Source organism: Mirounga leonina, unplaced genomic scaffold (assembly GCF_011800145.1).
Source record: "Mirounga leonina isolate KUSES-001 unplaced genomic scaffold, KU_Mleo_1.0 Mir_100540, whole genome shotgun sequence".
NCBI lineage: Eukaryota > Metazoa > Chordata > Mammalia > Carnivora > Phocidae > Mirounga > Mirounga leonina.
In genome coordinates, this window is record NW_023269972.1 from 16,891 (window position 1) to 33,539 (window position 16,649).

At 40.7% G+C, this 16,649-nt stretch overlaps 1 protein-coding gene across 6 annotated transcripts in view; it reads left to right on the top strand.

Annotated features, from left to right (window-relative positions):
- The first annotated feature begins 546 nt into the window (after nt 1-546).
- LOC118015109 (gamma-taxilin-like) overlaps nt 547-16,649 on the top strand; it is a 42,120-nt gene continuing 26,017 nt past the window's right edge. For 4 of the 6 annotated variants that reach the window (XM_035012140.1, XM_035014383.1, XM_035013688.1 and 1 more), the window contains exons 1-2: nt 611-664; nt 11,754-12,057. In XM_035012140.1, the coding sequence (XP_034868031.1) occupies nt 620-664; nt 11,754-12,057 (349 nt within the window). In that variant the 5' untranslated portion in view covers nt 611-619. Of the gene's footprint in view, nt 665-11,753; nt 12,058-16,649 lie in introns of all 6 variants that reach the window. The other 2 variants (XM_035012815.1, XM_035015807.1) reach the window with 2 other exon arrangements.

Here is a 16,649-nt window from a genome sequence, read left to right on the forward strand (position 1 = left end):
TGAGACCGGACAAATTATAAAAGCCAATACTCCTGAGTTTTTTCCTAAGTGTGAGGACGCCATATAGCTTAAAGCAACAGGGACAAAACAGAAGTATATGATTCTTTTGATGTATAAACACTGGAATACTTATAAAGTTTTTCGAGTACTTTCCATAACCCGAACACCACCCCTTGAAAACTACAAATCCCAGTAGGCTGTGCGCGCAGCGGAGTGGGTACTTTCCCTTTCTCAGAACCCTGAATTACGCTGTAAACATTATCTGGGCTTGGGGAGCTAGGACCACGCAGCTTGCAAGGAGTGCCAGTTTTTTCCAGAGTCTTCATCAGGGACTTCGCAAACTCGTCCCGACCAGTACCCAGCCTTTGGAGGACAAGTTCAGCCTAGCGTCTAATATTCCCCACCCACATCCCAGTCCGTTCCTTCTGGGGCCAACCTTCTCTGGTCACGTGGAAGGCCTTGTGTGCGCGATTGGTCGCCGGGGTGCGGAAGCTGGGAGATAGGTCTGGCGAGCTTCAGTGCTGTTGGTTGAATTGCGGATTTGGCTGCTTCCGTCAACTTTCAGCGACTGGGTTCAAATAGGCCGTCAGGAAGGAGGCGCCCGCTGTTCCTGGCAGGTATGTGGGTTAGATTCCCTGGTCACCGCTGGCTGCAGGGGTCGAGGGTAAGGGAGAATACGGCCTTTTACAAGTTGGCTTTTAACTCTTGTTTGTTTACTTTAGCCGCGGGACGAATACTTGGCTTTCTTTCCTCCCGGGGAATCACTGTGGGAACAAGTGTGTGTTTTTATCTGTGTGTCGGACTAAATTGGGTGGAAGAAACGGCTAGGGTTTGGGGCGCGCGACTGACAGAGAAGAAAAGGTAGGGAACGCAGCCCTGTCTGAAGGGATAGTATGCGAAGCAGGGATGGGCCAGGTGTGACAGCCACGTGCGGACGGCGCCGCGGGGCCTCCGGGAGGCTGGTGTTCTCTCTCCCAGCCCCTGTCGTTCCCGCGCTCCCCGCGCTGGGCACCACCGTCTGGAGACTAACTGAGGTCAACAGCTAGCCCTCCGGTTTTGGCGGGTGCACAAGGAATTGCGCAGGATGCTCCCTGGCAGAGCTATTGCGTAGTTCCATAATGGCGCGGAAGCCGTCGCTACGCTACCTCCTCCCTTTCCAGGTCTTTCCTTTCCTTTCCGCCGGCGAAGGGTTGTGGGCTGCTGTGAAGTAGCTGGTTATGGCTGCGTGGTTCCTGAGCCCTTGGCCCTTAGCGTCACCGGTTTGGCGACACTTGGGGCAGCGATGCCTACGTGGTGCCAGAGGACCTCACCGCGGAATTGGCAAACATCGTCATGTAGTAACTTCTTTCTCTCTCTTTTTTTTTATTCTTATGAAGTAACTTCTTTCTAATTCATGTTTTTCTTCCCTTTCTTTTTCTTGTCCTTTGAATGCCTCTCCTATGGCCTTTGGTATCTCAACCTGTGATACATCCTAGAAAATTCCCCTTATTTTATTTACATCAAGGAGTTTTCATTGTCTTTGTGGATACAGGAAAATGGGGACCTCCTTAAGATTGGGAAAATCCGATTTGTCCTGGGGTCAGTGTATAGAATTCGGAAAAGTTCGCACAATAGATGGGCTCACCTACTCTCTACTGTTTTCAGAGCCCTGGAGTGGAGAATTGCAAGGAGGGGCCTGGGAAGATGAAAACCCCGTTTGTTTTTCCCTTCACTTGGACACAGTAAAACATTCACTCCTGTATGAAATTACGAAATAATGTTCTTCTAACAAGTTTAATGAATTTCAAAAGGTCAAATTTATATTTGATCAGAGTGTCAAGAATTAGCTTTTGAGGGTCTGTTTCCTATGTCAGGTATTTTCATGTGTCACTACAAGGTGGTACTACTCAGTTGTCTCCCCCCACCCCCTTTTCACTCTCCGTGCATCTGAAAGAAAGATCCAGTACCTGCAGGATTGAAAGAGAAGCCATGGATTCAACATACTCTAGGGATTCAAAATTGTAACTTTTGGTGACAGTGATGTTGGAGGTCTTTACCCCAGGGACAACTCTGATTTAAAAACACATTGCTATTAAGGACATAAGTTTTGGTTTATGCTCCTTGGGATGAGGGTAGAGACTGGTTGAATCTGGAACAAAGTTTTATTCCATTAACATTTTAAATGACCAAATTAAAAAGGTTAAGGTAATGACCTTTTGTGTTAATAGTTGGAAATGAATAGTCTGAAACTAATAGTGCCTTAACGGTCTCATTTTCATCTACCAAATTATACAGTCCATCCTTCTCTGCCTATACTTTTTCTGAGCATTTTTCTAGTTTTGTTATCTTTTCTCATTTAACAACATGGGATTGAAATACATGATAAAGTATAGTTTTTCAATTTTTATTTTAAAAACTTGGGTAAATATCTGCTGTCTCCATATATCACTTTTAGGTAGGTTCTTTATGACTCTTTAATTTTTAAATTTTCTCACTGACTTGAAAAAAATACTTAACACTAGGTTAACCTCTGGTCTTTCTAAGGAAGCAGAAATAATGTATAATTATTTGGTTATTTTTTTTAAATATTGGGGAAATTAAAAAACAAGTGAGTCTTGTCCCTCTTTACAGGAGATGGCCTTTATTGGGTTCTTATTTCAGAATTTACTATTTTTCCCTTCAAAGTGTTTGTTATTGCTTATATCTTTTGGGGTTCTGTTAGGTGTATGTAAATTTGTAATTGTTGATTTTCACGCATTGACATTTCAGTCAATATATAACACTTTTGTAACAGTTTTGTCATAACATCTTTTTGTCTAATTTTAGATTGCCACTCTACTTTTCCTTTATTTTTTTTTATGGAATATCTTGTTCCATCTTTTAGTATTCCTATAATTTGAGTCCTTGTATCTGAGGTGAGTCTCTCCCAGAAAGCATGTAGTTGGATTATTCATTTTTTAAAATACTTTATTTATTTGAGAGAGAGCAAAAGAGAATATGAGTGGGGGTCCAGAGGTGAGGGGCAGATGTAGAAGGAGAATCAGACTCCCTGCTGAGCAAGGAGCCCTGTGCAGGGCTCAATCCCAGGACCCCTGGGATCAGTGACCAAAGCCAAAGGCATATGCTTAACGTACTGAACCACCCAGGCACCCTATATTATTAATTTTAAAATCCAAGTGTCATACTTTGCATTATTTATTTACTTATTTATTTATTTTAAAGATTTTATTTGTCAGAGAGAAAGAGTGTGTGCACAAGCAGGGGGGAGGAGCAGAGACAGAGGGAGAAGCAGGCTTCCCACTGAGCAAGGAGCCCCGATGCAGGACTCCATCCCAGGACACTGGGATCATGACCAGAGCTGAAGGCAGCCGCTTAGCTGACTAAGCCACCCAGGGCGCCTATATACTCTGCTTTTTAATTGGAAAGTTAACTCCATTTACATTAAAAATAATTACTAACAGACAAATTTACTTCTGTTAATTTGTTTTTGTAGGTCTTTTTCCCCTCTATTACTGCCTTCTTTTGTGTTTGTGTTTTTTGTAGTGTAGCATTTTATTTCTCATTCCTTTTTCTGTTATTGTTTAGTTTTCTATTTTCTGGGGATTATAATTGGCAACTTCAGTTTATAACAAATCAATTTGAATTAACATCAGTTTATCTTCAGTAGTGTGCAGAAAGTCAGCTCCTATATAGTTCTGCCCTCCTTTCTTTTGTTAGTGTCTTAGAGTGTATCTTTATAGATGAAATAGTTTTATTAATGTTTGTAATTTGTCTTTTAATCATGGAGAGAAAAAAAGAGATAAAACCAATAATGTAATGATATTGGCTCTCTTATGTAGCTATCTTTACTATTGTTTATTTCTTTGTATGGTTTTGAGTTGCTGAGTGATATCCTTTCATTTCTGTCTCAGGATTGTCATTTTCATTTTTTGAAATGAACGGACATCAACACTGAACTCTGGAAGCCAGATTCTGCCCCTACTCCCTAGGGTTCCTGGTTGCTGCTTATAAGGGGTTGTAGTTGTTTAGTAACTTTTTATGCTTTGGCTAATGGGGGATCCGCTCTTTTGCGTTATATTTGTTATTTTGTTTTATTTTTTATTGGAGTGTGGTTGACATACAATATTATATTGTTTTCAGGTGTACAACACAATTATTCAACATTTAAATATGTTAATGAAGTGATCAGATGCTTAATCTCGTTGCCATTTGTCACCATCTTCAGCTTTTGTTTAGAGATGTTTTAATGCCCTCTTTATTTTGAAGGATAGACTTTGAGTTTATCATATCTAAAGTTCGTTTAGTTCATTAGATGTGTAGATGAATAGTTTTCCTCAAGTGTGAGAAATTTTTTGGCTATTATTTCTTAAAAAGAAAATTTTTTTTTGGCATCTTTCTCTTTCACTTCCCCTTTAACTCTCATTGTGTGTATGCTGGTATGCTTCGTGGTGTCCTAGAAGTCTCTTAAACGCTACTGATTGTGTTCCTTCTTCTTTCTGTTTCTCAGACTAATTTCAGTTGACCTAACTTCCAGTTTGCTGATTCTGCTGCCTGCTGAACTCTGCTATTGAACCTCTCTCTTTAATGGATTTTGCTTTTTCAGTTAATTTATTGTTCAGCTCTGGAATTTCTATTTGGTTCTTTCTTTAAATAATTTCTCTTTACTGATGCTGTTATTTTGTTCATATATCGTTTTCCTGATTTAGCACTTTGTTTAAGTTTTATTTTTTTAGTTTAACTTTTCGAGCATAGTTACAACACTTGATTCAAAACGTACTCCTAATTAGTTCTATACCAGGGTTTGCTCAGGGACATTTTCTCTTAATTTCATACCTGTAATTTGCTCATCTTTCCATGTTTCTTTGCATAATTTGTAATTTTTCTGTTGGCAAGTAAATATTGTGAATGTTATAATGTTGTCAAACAAAAACAAATTGTGATTTGATAAGACACCTTATTCAAGGACATTACAGCAATAGGGAGGACATTCTGATTTTAGAAATCTGAACGTATTTCCGAATCAGAGGATGATTTTTCTTTGATTGGAAGGGGTAAGCAGGACTAGTAGAAACTTTTTAAGAGGAAACTGAGCAAGGAAAGAATGAGCAGACAGCATGATGGGAAATGTGTCACCACTCTTCCTTGGGATGACCTCTTACTAAAGGGGGCATAATCTGTATTTTAGTGCTCACTCAGGGGTAAGCCCAAATTCAGGGACCGGAGGGAAGTAGAGAAACTTGACTAAAGTTTGGCCAAGAGAAGGCAATGAGTACGAGGTGTGGCGTGGGGAACACTGAACTCTGGAAGCCAGATTCTTCCCCTACTCCCTAGGGTTCCTGGTTGCTGCTTATGAGGGGTTGTAGTTGTTTAGTAACTTTTTATGCTGTGGCTAGTAGGAGTTGTTTTGTAAAAATAATATATGCTTTGTATGGCTTTGGAAGTCTCTTCTTTTAGCTTAGAGGTCAGCTACTGATTTGAAAGAGATTTCCTTGCCACAATGTCCCTTTACTAAAATGTACCATTCTTTCTTCATTTAGCCTTTCTGTGGTTGTTGTAAATTTTGATTACATTCCAGAGTTTCAAAAAATTAAATTTTTTGGATGGTTTTTTGGAGCTTAATCTTTGCTTTAGTATAGGAAGAATGGGTTTTTAGAAACCCTGCTTCATCGTTTTCAGTCATGTTTCTCCCTCTAGTATAAGCTTAATTTTGTGAAGTAGTGGTATCTGGATAACACATCCAGTTTAAAAAACAAAAACAAAAAACCAGCAAAACTGCCTTAGGTGACATAGTTCCTAATCATGTTGCAGATGTTTAATCAGAACAAGCCAGAGCAATGAAGATACAAGGGAAAATGCTTTATATCGCCTCCTATTTGGATTTTCCTGGCTTGATAACACCGATCACTTCACAAAACGACGTCTTATTTATAAGTTATAGTTGATTGAGAAGGAAGTGGTTGGTACTCCTCTCCCTGTTGTCCTACCCAGTTCCAAGGCATTTTCCCTAAAGTTGGGTTTGCCTGATAATATGTAAGGTAGGGATCCCTCTTAGACAATGTCTTTATTTCTACTGCCTTCCTGTCTGTGTCCTTATTTACACCCAAGGGCAACAGTTCTCTAATTTTTTGGCCTAAGAAGTCACTTAACTATTACTTAATTTTACTCTAAAAATTACTTAACTATTACTTAATTTTACTTTAAATATTACTTAAAAAGGGGCGCCTGGGTGGCTCAGCCATTAAGCATCTGCCTTCGGCTCGGGTCATGATCTTGGGGTCCTGGGATCGAGCCCCACATCAGGCTCCCTGCTCGGCGGGGTCCTGCTTCTCCCTCTCCCACTCCCCCTGCTTGTGTTCCCTCTCTCGCTGTGTCTCTGTCAAATAAATACATAAAAATCTTAAAAAAAAAATACTTAAAAAGCACTGACGACTCCAATATAGAATCTTAAGTCCTACTAGAACTTTTTCTAATGTGCCCTTTTACAATCCAGTGCTCTGTTTTATGCTTTAGATGCATCCTGTTCTTTTGGGTCATTTTGTAATGCATTGTCATGTGGAAAATACTGAATCACTGAGTTGTGTAGATCTTTCAAATGTTGTTATAAAATATTAGACCATCATAGTTGTTGATACCGTGATCAATCTTATCATAAAAGTCTTTATGTACTGGGAAGCTGCCAGTCATGGTGGCTGACTGAAATTTTCCAAAAATTCTAATTTTCGTTTGAAAGTTTGAATTTTCCCATTGGGACAGATACTGTCTGTTGTTTATCCTTATGAGCTTGTTTCGTTCATTTTCTAGAAAATGCCTGGCACATACCCAAATTTGAATAATCACGGTAACTAGAAACTACAAAGGTCAGAGATGTTATTTTACTTACAAACTACTTTTTTTTGTCATAGTTTGTGAGTACTGGGAGAAGTGTCAAGACAAAAGACAGGTTTTTACAATAGCATATACCAAAGTGTCCACATTCACACCTGTTTCCTGAGCCTCAGTTCTTGCAGGGTGATGTAAAGAAAACCAGATGATGTTTGCATTTCATAAGAGGAACCCTAAGCTTCGGATCCTAAGATCCTAGTACTTAGGATCCTAAGATGACTCTTTTAGAATGTAGCAGACTCAAAGATGCCCATGTCTTAAACAGGGACCTGTAAATTATCTTATTGGCCAAAGGGATTTGGTATAGATGTGCTTGCATAGATTAGGATTTTGAGGGATTATCAGGATGGGCCCAGTGAAATTGCAAGGATCTTTATAACAGGAGGAGGAAGACAGGAGTCAGAGTGAGAGGGTGCGCATTGTGCATAAGGCTTGTCTTGCTGTTACTGGCTTTGAAGATAGAAAGAAGAGCCAGGAGCTAGCCTGCATAAAAGGCAAGGGAATGGATTCTCCCATAGACCCTTGAAAAGGGATGTGATATAATAAATAAGCCACTGAGCTGTGGCAATTTATTATAGCAGCGATTGGAAACATGCCAATAAACAAATATGTCTTACAGCTTTAGAAGTAGACACCATTCCTATTTCCCACCCCCCAAGGCTGTTTGCTGTATGGGCATCCTTGTAAAAATGGCCTGAAACAAAGGCAGTGTCTCTGTCCACAGGAGAAGCAGAAATACTGTCATAGGTTCTAGTGAATTTTCCCTTGGGTATACAACCCCATTGCTAGGACAGATTTGTTCAGTTTATCGGTAGGATACTATCAACAGGACTCCAAGCATCAGGAAGAGCCCAAGTGGCAGGGTTAATAACTTCAGCCCTACCCTGAGATCCAGATGTAACAGGCTGAACAAGTCTCATAATCTATCAGATCTACCTCAGAAAGCCAGATGGCTTTCTTCCTTGAGGCTCCGTGTTGACCTTCCACTGGCTGGGAGTGTGGCTCATGAATGGTCCACAAGAAGGTGGTCTAGGGCAGTTTTATCATTACTAATAACTGAGACTCACCTGAAGCCAGTCAGTCATTGATCATTTCAACTAAAGTTGTGGACAGATTGCAGACTACCTTTTGTTAGTGAGTGACTCCCATTCTGGGGATAAAACTACCTACAGTGTGGGCAAAAGCCCATGTTATGTGTGGAATGAGTTGGCCCTCTGGTGAGTTCATGCAAAGAACCAAAGGTGTGAGGGCTACATGAGTACTGGTTGTGTTTCCTTAAACAGCTGGTGATCTTTTATGGCGACCCCTAAGGGAGAAGACACAGAGTTTTTTGAGGGATGCAAGTTAATGCACAGCTTCCATGAAAGAAGAGGTGCATATTGTATATCTGTAAAGAAAGTGTTTTTATGATTTTGGGGCTTCCCAAGTAGTACTTAAATCTGTGTTCTCAAGTGGACACAAGTTTAGAGTGCTTTACTGCATAGCTCCCTAGAGAACTTGTGAGTCTTACAATTTCCAGTTAAGTAATTGAATTACGCCCTCTTCCCCTTTTTGAAAGGCCTGCCTGAGGCCACTCTGTCCAGTTTGCCTTGTCTGTCGATTACATCAGCTGGATGACATTTGTTTACCCCTGGATTGACTTGGTGATGACTAGAGGAATGAGGGCAGGAAAGACATTCAGTCACTTATTTGGGGGATGCAGGAGTTGGGACATCCATTTCTGCTTCCCTTTAAAAGGCAATAAACTTACCATCCTTGTCTCTCTGTCAAATAAATAACACACACACACACACACACACACACACACTCTCTCTCTCTCTCTGGTGTGGCCTTCTCAAACTGTTGCAATGTCCTTGGATCTGACGCATTGCTGAATGTAGCTTCCAGCCAGATCCAAGGACACTGCAACAGTTTGAGAAGGCCACAGCAGATATATATGCTATATACATTTATATGTATATATTTAAGATTTTATTTATTTATTTGACAGAGAGAAAGACAGCGAGAGACGGAACACAAGCGGGGAGTGGGAGAGGGAGAAGCAGGCTTCCTGCGGAGCAGGGAGCCCGATGGGGGGCTCGATCTCAGGACCCTGGGATCATGACCGGAGCTGAAGGCAGACGCTTAATGACTGAGCCACCCAGGCACTGCCAGAGTATATTTTTTATGAGGAGGTCTCCAGGAATAGTTTTGAAAGACACAGGATAGTTCATTACTTTCCTCCCTCAACACTCCTCGTCTAAGCTGTTACTCAGTACTTAGATTTTGTAACTGCCACAAAGTTGGTATTTCCAGTAGATTCAACTTCACCTTTTGTCCAGTCATCCCCTACTTGTAGCAGTCCTTTTGTCCAGAAAGGTTAGGTGCTTGGGGGATGGGGAAAGTTTTATAAACTGTACAGAGGTCAGAAGACCTCTTTGATCTGTGTGGGTTATCATCCTAGGGATACCCCATGGGCAGTGGACAAGTGGTCATTATCCTTGTGATATAGGACCATGTCAGTCCCACAAGAGAATCCAGGTAGCTGAACCAAAGTTTGAATCATCTAGGGCCCATTTTGTACCTGGAGAATGTACCATGTGGATTGATTTGGTTTTGCTTTTGGGGGAATGAAAGAAGCATCGGTTTATGAATGGTCAGGGTTCTTTGAATGTCATTTGATGGTGGTGCAAATGTTATGATCAGTGCAATGACTGTAATTCAGGTAGCAATGGTGGCAGTGTGGGTGGGGCAGGCTTGATCAGTGGCTTCATTTTAGTTGCCTTGGGCAACTGTATGAATAGCCCAGATGATTCATTTAGTAGGTTTGATTGATTTCCTCATTTTGTGATGCTAAAGAGGAGGTCTTTCATCTACGACTGGGTTCATCTACTGCTCCATAGTTTTCTAAGCTGAACACCAAATAGTGAGGCTGTAATAGGCTTATCAGGGAGTATAGGTCAGAGCATTTCTCTCCACTAACACGTTCTTGGTCCTTCATAATTTGTTTTGAGGCAAAACAGCTACTGCAGCCAGCTGCACACTGTTCAGTTTCATTGTAACTGAATCCCCTAGTAAATGGGAACCAGGCATTTGCAGAGCCTCTGTGAATCCCACTGGGCCAGTGGCTTTGCTTTAGGCAACAGATCTCCAAAATGACGCCCTACATTTCTTTGTGTAGCATTGAGATGAGACTTTGCTGGCTAAATTCTTGACTCTAGACTCTACCATTTCAGTTTGAGAAATGAAGTTTGTTGGGTCTTTCCTACATGGTTAGTCTGATAAACTGAGCTGACCCACCCCAAAAGAAGAATATTAGGCCAGAGACTCAGGAGAGTTTTATTCATTAGGTGTTCACTGTTTACAACAGCCCCGAGGTAAGATAATTGGTGCTTTTCAAAAAGGATATGTCTGGTGTGTGAGGGAGGCTGCTTTTTGCTTGCCTTATCATAGAGACTTGTGACATAAAGGAGTCATTAGGGTTTGTGGACCCCCAAAGTAGTTATTTGTGGGTTTCCCAAATGAGAGAATCCCCACTGGCAGCATATTACCCTTCATATCTAATGTATATATGTATTTGTATAGTAATCTGTACTATACATTCATATTTGGGGGCAACACTAACAGTACATTGAATAAGGCCAAAGCTGGTTGGTCTAACTTTGTAGGTCTACTGTGACGTGTGCCCCAGATGCCATTAGTGAAACAGAATCAGGTGGGGCAGCGATTTAGGTAGCTGTTTCCAAACAGAGACATAAAAATTTGAGTCCCTCAATTCTACACAGTACGCCAACATACTAGGATGCGTTATGTGTGGCCTTTGGTTCCATTTGGGGATAGTGAATCCTTGGTCCAAACCCTAACCATCTTTCTCCTTAAGGTGGCTAACGTCAGGGTACACAGGAAGAAATTAGAGGACATGAAGAAGGAGAGAGTAGGTCCGTCCACATGATACGCAAGAAGTGTTTCTTCTTGCTTCTGAACAGCATAACCAGGGTGTTTATAACTCTGCTTTCAAATGTTAGCCTTCACTTCTGTTTGAAGGCCAGACTGAAGGCCAGGAAGAGGTAAAAGGTAAGTTTGGGGTGTGAGAGCTTCTAAAAGCATATCATCATCTCCTCTCCCAGTTTCTCTCTTCTCAGTTTTTTTCTCTCTGTTGCTTACTTTTTCCTGATTGTTGTCCCTTAACCCAGCTGCTGAAGTCAGTATTTGTGCCTATAATGTTTTTATCCAGAGCTTCCTGGAAAGCTGCCCCAGCCTTGGGACAGCTCTCTCAAGAGTGAAACAAAGGCATACTCTTGCACAGGTTTCTCAGGGAGCTGCCAGAAAGGCTGAGGGAATCCTTTGAAAGTCATGTCTATATCATTCCCTCTGGCACTAAGAGTATGGGCTGCCATCTTTATGGCCACTGTTGATGTAGAGTGTGAGGAAAGGTAGGTGGGAAGTTTAAAATCCCACGGTGCTCTCCTGTAGCAAAACAGCTGCTTTTCTATTCACTAAAGTCTTCCATTTGGATTGAAGTTTTAATTTTGTGGGTACATTTTTAGAAAATTCCAGAAGACATTTCTGCAAGAGTTGTTTCTGATGGATTCTGCCAGTATATATTACTTATTGGAGGGACAGGGCCTTGGGAGTTTCCTATTCTACTGTTACGGTAGTCCTTTTTAACTCTTTGCCTCCTTTAATTCTAAACAGCATTGTTATTTTGTAAACAACTATGAAAGGATGAAAAACTGTCAAATGATGACGTGCCTATTGATTGTACCACATACAAAAAGTAAAACGTACACTCAGACATGAACAAAGAATGTAGGATGAAAAACTGTATTTTTACGTACTGCATAGTTCCCTCCCTTCATTACATTTGATTTAGGTTCCCTTCTGTGATCTTTTTTTCTCCTCATTCTTTCTAGCTTGTGATTGGCATAATGGAAGACTCTAGAATTTGCAGGCTAGGACTAAAAGCAGATATATCATGTAACTCTCAATCAAGTGACATTCTTCAACATCAAGACTCAAATTGTGCTGGCACAAGTTATAAGAATTCCTTGCAAGAGGGTGAAGGCAGTAACTTTATAACAAAGAACAGGGATTTGGTGAACCCAGTGCACTGCGTGCAAGAGTCAAGAGTGGATCCTCCTGGACCAGATGTTGGAACAGATCCTTCTGATAGTCAACAAGATTCACAGTGCAACAGGAACAAAGGAAAAACCTTAGGTAATAATCTCATAAATAAATCTCATGTCTCGGGGTGCCTGCGTGGCTCAGTCGGTTGAGCGACTGCCTTCGGCTCAGGTCATGATCCTGGAGTCCCGGGATCGAGTCCCGCATCGGGCTCCCTGCTCAGCGGGGAGAGTCTGCTTCTCCCTCTGACCCTCCCCCCTCTCATGCTCTCTGTCTCTCATTCTCTCTCTCAAATAAATAAAAATAAAATCTTTAAAAAAATAAAAATAAATAAATCTCATGTCTCATAAAATTTGACATTTATACATGCTGCTCATTTTACCTAACTTTTCTGTGGCACAGGCAATTATAGAACCTGTCCAGTTTCAAGGTAGTTGTGGTTTTGGTTGAAACACACCTCTGTTTTCTTTGAACAGGTCGGTCAGTTATATGCAGCAGGGGAAAATGGCGAGGTAGGGACCTTAGTTATAGGATCCGAGTTATTTCTCCCTGAATAATCAAGAATTGTTTTTTTGTGGAAAGGGTCTATGGCCATTTGGCAGAAGCACTATTGTTTTGCCCTGTTTTTTGGTTCTGTAAAGTAATCTGACCAATTACTGTGAAGACTGTGTTTTTGCTCAGTTTATTTAAAGAATATTTACTAATATTTGGCATGATCTATTATTGCTGGCTTAGAAAGCAGGCCAGTAAGACTGGATTTCAGGGTGTGTTTTCTCCCTTCTGCTCTGTTAGTTTGAGAAGTTAGGGCTAAGAATGCGATACGTTAAATTTCATGAATAAAATCTAAAACCCTGACTTTGGCTTTAAGGGTTGCTTCTCATTTTTAAAAATTCCTGTTCTAACCAACATTGACCGTATTTGAATTGAGTGATTTCTGTACCTAACACTAATTTGGAATTTTTTTTTTTTTTTTTAAGATTTTATTTATTTGACAGAGAGAGACACAGCGAGAGAGGGAACACAAGCAGGGGGAGTGGGAGAGGGAGGAGCAGGCTTCCTGCTGAGCAGAGAGCCTGATGCGGGGCTCGATCCCAGGCCCCTGGGATCATGACCTGAGCCGAAGGCAGACGCCTAACGACTGAGCCACCCAGGCGCCCCTGGAATTTTTTTTAAGTCCATTTTCCGCCATCCTTTATGATTTTAAAATTTATAGGAATATGAATAGTATTTAAAATTCCTGGCAAGCAAGACCAATATCTTCAGAATAGGCATCCCCAACAATATATGTAAAATGTAGCTTTAGGTTAAAATTGTTTAAATAGTTATAAATGGTTACAGTTTAAAATCTTCATAAAATTACAGTTTAAATGTTCTGTTATTTAACAAATTGTATTTCCTCTTTATTTGTCCTTGAACTCAATGAGAAACAGTTTCAGAATGAAAATTTTATGTGCAGAGCAAAGTATTTTATTTTAAGTTCAATTAAATAACATATAGTGTATTAGTAGTGTAGAGTTCAGTGATTCATCAGTTGTATGTAACATCCAGTGCTCCTTAACAAGCCCTGGTTAATGCCCATCACCCAGTTACCCCATCCTGTGTCCCCCTTCCTTGGCCCCCAGCAACCCTCAGTTTGTTTCCTAGAGTTAAGCATCTCTTACGGTTTGCCTCCATCTCTGTTTTTATTTGTCCTTCCCTTCCCCTATGATCCTCTGTTTTGTTACATCATATGATAATTGTCTTTCCCTGACTGACTTATTTCGCTTAGCATAGTACCCTCCAGTTCCATCCACGTCCTTGGAAATGGTAAGATTTCATTCATTCTTTTTGATGGCTGAGTAAAAGTCCACTGTATATCTTTATCCATTCATCTGTCGACGGACATCTGGGCTCTTTCCATAGTTTGGCTATTGTGGACATTGCTGCTGTAAACATTGGGGTGTAGGTGCCCCTTTGGATCACTATTTTTGTATCCTTTGGGTAAATAATTAGTAGTGCAATTACTGGATCATAAGGTAGCTCTATTTTCAACCTTTTGAGGAACCTCCATACTGTTTTCCAGAGTGGCTGCACCAGCTTGCATTCCCACCAACAGTGTAGTAGGAGGGTTCCCCTTTCTCCACATCCTCACCAACATCTGTTGTTTCCTGGGTTGTTCATTTGAGCCATTCTGACTGTGGAGGTGGTATCTCATTGTGGTTTCAATTTGTATTTCCCTGACGATGAGTGATATTGAGCAGTTTTTCATGTCTCTGTTGGCCATTTGTAAGTCTTTGGTGAAATGTCTGTTCACATCTTCTGCCCATTTCTTGACTGGGTTGATTGTTTTTTGGGTGTTGAGTTTGAGAAATTCTTCATAGGTCTTGGATACCAGCCCTTTATCTGATAAGACATTTGCAAATATCTTCTCCCAGTCTTTCGGTTTTCTTTTGGTTTTATTCACTGTTTCCTTTGCTGTGCAGAAGCTTTTTGCCTTGATGAAGTCCCATTAGTTCATTCTTGCTTTTGTTTCTCTTGCCTTTGGAGGCATGCCTAGCAAAAAGTTGCTGTCACCGAGGTCACAGAGGTTGCTGCCTGTGTTCTCCTCTAGGATTTTGATGGATTCCTATCTCACATTTAGGACTTTCATCCATTTTGAGTTTATCTTTGTGTATGGTGTAAGAGGTTCAGTTTCATTTTCCCGCATGTGGCTGTCCAGTTTTCCCAACACCATTTGTTGTAGTGATTTTCTTTCTCCATTGGATATTTTTTCCTGCTTTGTCGAAGATAGGTTGACCATAGAGTTGTGGGTCCATTTCTGGAGTCTATTCTGTTCCATTGGTCTCTGTGTCTGTTTTTGTGCCAGTACCATGCTGTCTTGGTGATCAGAGCTTTGTAATAGAGCTTGAAGTCAGTCAGCGTGATGCCCCCAGCTTTGTTTTTCTTTTTCAACATCCGCCTGGTGATTCGGGGTCTTTTCTGGTTCCATACAAATTTTAGGATTGTTTGTTCCAGCTCTGTGAAAAATGTTAGTGGTATTTTGATAGGGATTGCATTGAATGTGTATATTGCTTTGGGTGGTATAGACATTTTAACAACATTTGTTCTTCTAACCCATGAGCATGGAATGTTTTTCCATCTCTTTGTGTCTTCCTCAATTTCTTTCACAAGTGTTCTGTACTGTTCAGAATACAGATCTTTTACCTCTTTCGTTCAGTTTGTTCCTAGGTATTTTATGGTTTTGGGTGCATTTGTAAATGGGATCAAATCCTTGATTTCTCTTTCTTCAGTTACATTGTTAGTGTAAAGCAGTGCAACTGATTTCTGTGCATTGATTTTGTATCCTGCCACATTGCTGAATTCCTGTATGAGTTCTAGCAGTTTTGGGGTGAAGTCTTTTGGGTTTTCCACATAAAGTATCCCGTCACCTGCAAAGAGTGAGAGTTTGACTTCTTCTTTGCCAGTTTGAATGCCCTTTATTTCTTTTTGCTGTCTGACTGCTGAGGCTAGGATTTCTAGTACTATGTTGAACAATAGTGGTGAGAGTGGGCATCCCTGTCGTGTTCCTAACCTTAGGGGAAGAGCTCTCAGTTTTTCCCCGTTGAGAATGATATTTACTCTGGGCTTTTCATGGATGGCTTTTATGATATTGAGGTATGTTCCCTCTGGCCCTACACTGTGGAGAGTTTTAATCAAGAAAGGATGCTGTATTTTGTCAGATGCTTTTTCTGCTTCAATTGAGAGGATCATACGGTTCTTGTCCTTTCTTTTATTAATGTGATGTATCACACTGATTGACTTGTGGATGTTGAACCACTCTTGCAGCCCTGGAATAAATCTCACTTGGTCGTGTTGAACAACTGTCATAATGTACTGTTGCATCCTATTGGCTAGTATCATGGTGAGAATTTTGGCATCCCTGTTCATCAGGGATATTGGTCTGTAATTCTCTTTTTTTGGTGGGAGGGGGTCTTTGTTTTTGAGATCAGGGTAATTCCAGCCTCATAGAATGAGTTGCGAAGTTTTCCTTCCTTTTCTATTTTCTGAAACAGCTTCAGAAAAATAGGTGTTGGGGCACCTGGGTGGCTCAGTCATTAAGCATCTGCCTTTGGCTCAGGTCATGATCCCAGAGTCCTGGGATTGAGCCCCTCATTGGGCTTCCTGCTCGTGGGACTCCTGCTTTTCCCTCTCCCACTCCCCCAGCTTGTGTTCCGTCTCTCGCTGTGTCTCTGTCAAATAAATAAATAAAATCTTTAAAAAAAAAAGAAAAATAGGTGTTAATTCTTCCTTAATGTTTGGTAGAATTCCACTGGGACGCTATCTGGTCCTAGACTGTTAATTTGCTGGGAGATTTTGGATTAGTTTTTCAATTTCGTTGCTGCTTATGTGTCTGTCCAGGTTTCTTATTTCTTCCTGTTTCATTTTGGTAATTTATATGTTTCTAGGAATGCATCCATTTATTTCTTCCAGATTGCCTAATTTGTTGGCATATAGTTGCTCATAGTATGTTTTTATAATTGTTTGTATTTCTTCAGTGTTGGTCGTGATCTCTCCTCTTTCACTTATGTTTTTATTTATTTGGGTCCTTTCTCTTTGATAAATCTGGCTAGGGGTTTTTCAGTCTTGGTAATTCTTTCAGAGAACCAGTTCCTATTTTCATTGATCTGTTCTACTGTTTTTCTGGCTTCTATTTCATTGATGTCTGC